Genomic DNA, 3,256 nt, shown 5'->3' on the forward strand with positions numbered 1-3,256 from the left:
GCATCCTCCCATGACCCTCTACCACTGTGCCAAATTTCACATGGATTGACCAAGTCAGTGAGGAGAAAAACGTGGAACACACACACACAGAGTTTTGGTCATTATATAGTAAGATAAGATGAACAGGCCTTTAGCAATACAGCCACACCCACTTCCCAGTCATCTGCAGATACGCAAACCTCTAGCACGTGCTAACTTCACTGACTCGTTAGATATTCCCATCGTCAACTAGCTGCATATGCAAACAGACCAGACCAGCACTTACAGGTACTTCACAAAGCGCCAAGGCTGCTCATTATTTGTGACAACAGTGTGTGCTCTGCATACTGACCTTCAAGGTTTTCAATGACTTCAATGTTGTTCAAGGCCAGATTCAAATACTCCAGCTTCTTCAGGCGTCCAACATTCTCTATGAAACAAATTACAGAAAACAAGCATGTCTGTGCAAACTGTCTGTGATGTTCCCTGTAAACAATGATTTGGTGATTTGCTCGTAAACACGTCTAAAACTAGGGTTGTTTTTTAGCTGGTTGGACGCTCAAAGTTGTCAACACAACAGTAATATGTGACATCTGAAGACCTTCATTTTTCAGCCAAATGTTCAGTTTTAATCTAGATGTCTATAAATCATCAGTGTTTACTGAGCAACTTTCACCAGAGGCCACTGACTGATGTCTCACCTATCCTGGGGATGAGGTTGTTCTGCAGGTAGAGGATCCTCAGGTCCCTGCACCACCTGTCGATGTGTTCGATCCTCTCGATGTCCTGCTGATGCAGAGACACTTCCTCCAGGGAGAAGATCTCACACTCGTTGTGCTCGGCCCGTCGGCGGACCATGTCCTCTGTAACTGGACGGACAAAACACAAACAAGGGTCAAACATTCAAAACCAGGGATCGACCGATATGTTTTTTTTCAGAGCCGATGCAGATACAAATTATTATGAAACAGAAATACGGATAGCCGATATTTACAACCGATATATGTCTGCTGTAAAAATCATAGTTGACACAGAATTTAAAAAAAAATAAACACTGAGAAAGAAACACCAGAGGCAGGATAAAAACTCAAAATAAAGAACGACATTTTTAGATCTTTCAATAAATAGGAAAATAAATAAGTTAAAAATAAATAAATAAGTAACGAAGTTGAAGAATATGCCAGCTAAATAAAAACAGATTAAAAAATAAATAAATAAATACACAATAACCATAAATACAAAATTTAAAAAAATAAAATGAAAAACAATAAAGAATAAAAATAATAATAATAAAATAAAATAAAGGAGAGCTCAATTAAAAGCCAGGCTAAAAAGGTAGGTCTTGAGTTTGCTTTTAAGAGCCAAGAGTGGTACGTGCAGGCAGTGAGAAGAACACCAGGGGCAAAACAGCTCAGCTAAGGAAACAAAACTGTTTATCGGCATATTGGTCGAAAAAAATCACCGATAACGCTACGTTAGCATCATTTCTCCAATCATATTACTATTACTAGAAATGTGCCTGGTTTCCTTTGCCAGAAATAATCCATTATTTGGTTGAAATCCATAATGTTTAGGTAGGTCATGATGAGGTGTCTAATCTCAACACTGAGAAGCATCATTCATTTAAAGGCTACAACATACATTCAGAGCAAACTCCCAGGAAACGAGGTCTGCTCCAACTTTGTTTTTGTAAACTGAAGTTTAAAACTTTTACTGTTTGCCACTGTTTTTTACTCAGTTATTATAAACATACTGCACTGTACTAACATTATACTGTTATTTTCTTATTTAGGGAAAACTCAGGGCAGTTGTAACATTGTTTGGTTTTGATGTCATCACTCAAAAACCTCTTGAACTACTCGGATACAATTGTTACATAGGAAACTTTTTTGTGTTCTACTTGTTGACAGTCATCAGCTGTTTTTACAGATAATGTTGGAGTCAGTCAGTTGTAACAACACACATAATACCTCATAAATACCAATGACAACAATAAACTTCAAGGAATAAAGATGTAATTAAAACGGTAAATATTAATAAAACAAATTTAATTCAAACACTATAATTAAGTATACCACGTATGAGACATCACTTTGTTCATTGGCAAGCAGAGACAGATCACCAATGTATGTCAAGAAGGACACCTCGTCTTTCACTGCAAACCAGATCTACCTACATGTATTAATAAAATAACCTACCGTGCCTTAGCACAGAGCATGTGCAGGGTTTTATGGTTCTTTCTTTCCTGACTGATGCAATTTGAGATGTTACAAATGCCCCTTTGTATAAAATGTGTAAAAACTAAACCATGGTTTTGAATTTGAGTTTCAATACTAGGCAGCTATTACAAATTAAAAATGATAGTTAGACACTGTAGATTGTGAAAGCATGAGAAATTGTCTCTTAGTGGGAACTTGTGGGAAGCCCAGGGTCCTCAGATTGCGAGGCAAAAGATTTACCACCCGTCTATGCCACAAAATATACAGTAAATAAAGTATACATAGATATTTAAACTCAACACAAAAGACGTTTCTTAAATTATTAGGAAAATGATCTACTCAAATCAACCATTTTGATGGCGTACGATGGGAACTGTTAGAGACCCATGTACCACCCATGACACAAACTACCCCGCTGGCCATAAATGATAAAGGTAATATTTGACAAATATATCAAATGTTACTCAACAGGATGGTCTTCAAACCAGTCCGATTCAAATAAAGCTGAGGTTTAGACTTTGTGAGGAAACTACTGTAGACGACAAAAATTACTTTCATATCTCAAGAAGGAGTCGTGGCAGGCACAGAGTGGCCATCACAGACCGTGTCTGCCTGAGTTTCATGGTTCTGTCTCATTTCTGATTGGTGCAACTGCCCCCAGTCTCCCCTATATGGGCCTTTCTGGCCTTGTGTTTATCTTGAGATGTAATTTAAAGTCTTATCTAGTGTTAAATAACTTTCAATTGCCTTGTTGCTGGGCAGTGCTGCAGGAATAAATTTGCTGTGCCTTTTATCCACCAATAATAAAGGTAGATAGCTTTCAAATTATCTCTAGTATTGGTAGTGGAGAAAGCTAAGTAGTTAATACTAGTCCATACCCATTGAGTGCACAGTTGCCCACGTACAGTTTCACATGGTGTGTGTTTGGGATACAGGTCATAGGAAATTGCAGATTAAATAGTCAACTGAACCCATTAAGAAGAGCAATGTATTCAGACAGAGTGTTTGTGAATTTGATAGTACGATTGCTTTATTGAAAGTACAGTAGTATCATTGCC

The 3,256-nt window shown here is 37.6% G+C and overlaps 1 protein-coding gene across 1 annotated transcript in view; it reads right to left on the minus strand.

Moving 5' to 3' along the window:
• LOC126382582 (dynein axonemal assembly factor 11-like) overlaps positions 1–3,256 on the minus strand; it is a 7,906-nt gene that overhangs the window by 3,829 nt on the left and 821 nt on the right. The window contains exons 2-3 of the mRNA XM_050032527.1: positions 681–848; positions 332–409 (exon numbers count right to left, since the gene is read on the minus strand). Coding sequence (XP_049888484.1) covers positions 332–409; positions 681–848 — 246 coding nt within the window. The remainder of the gene's footprint in view (positions 1–331; positions 410–680; positions 849–3,256) is intronic.

Source organism: Epinephelus moara, chromosome 21, assembly GCF_006386435.1.
Source record: "Epinephelus moara isolate mb chromosome 21, YSFRI_EMoa_1.0, whole genome shotgun sequence".
In the NCBI taxonomy this organism is placed as follows: domain Eukaryota; kingdom Metazoa; phylum Chordata; class Actinopteri; order Perciformes; family Serranidae; genus Epinephelus; species Epinephelus moara.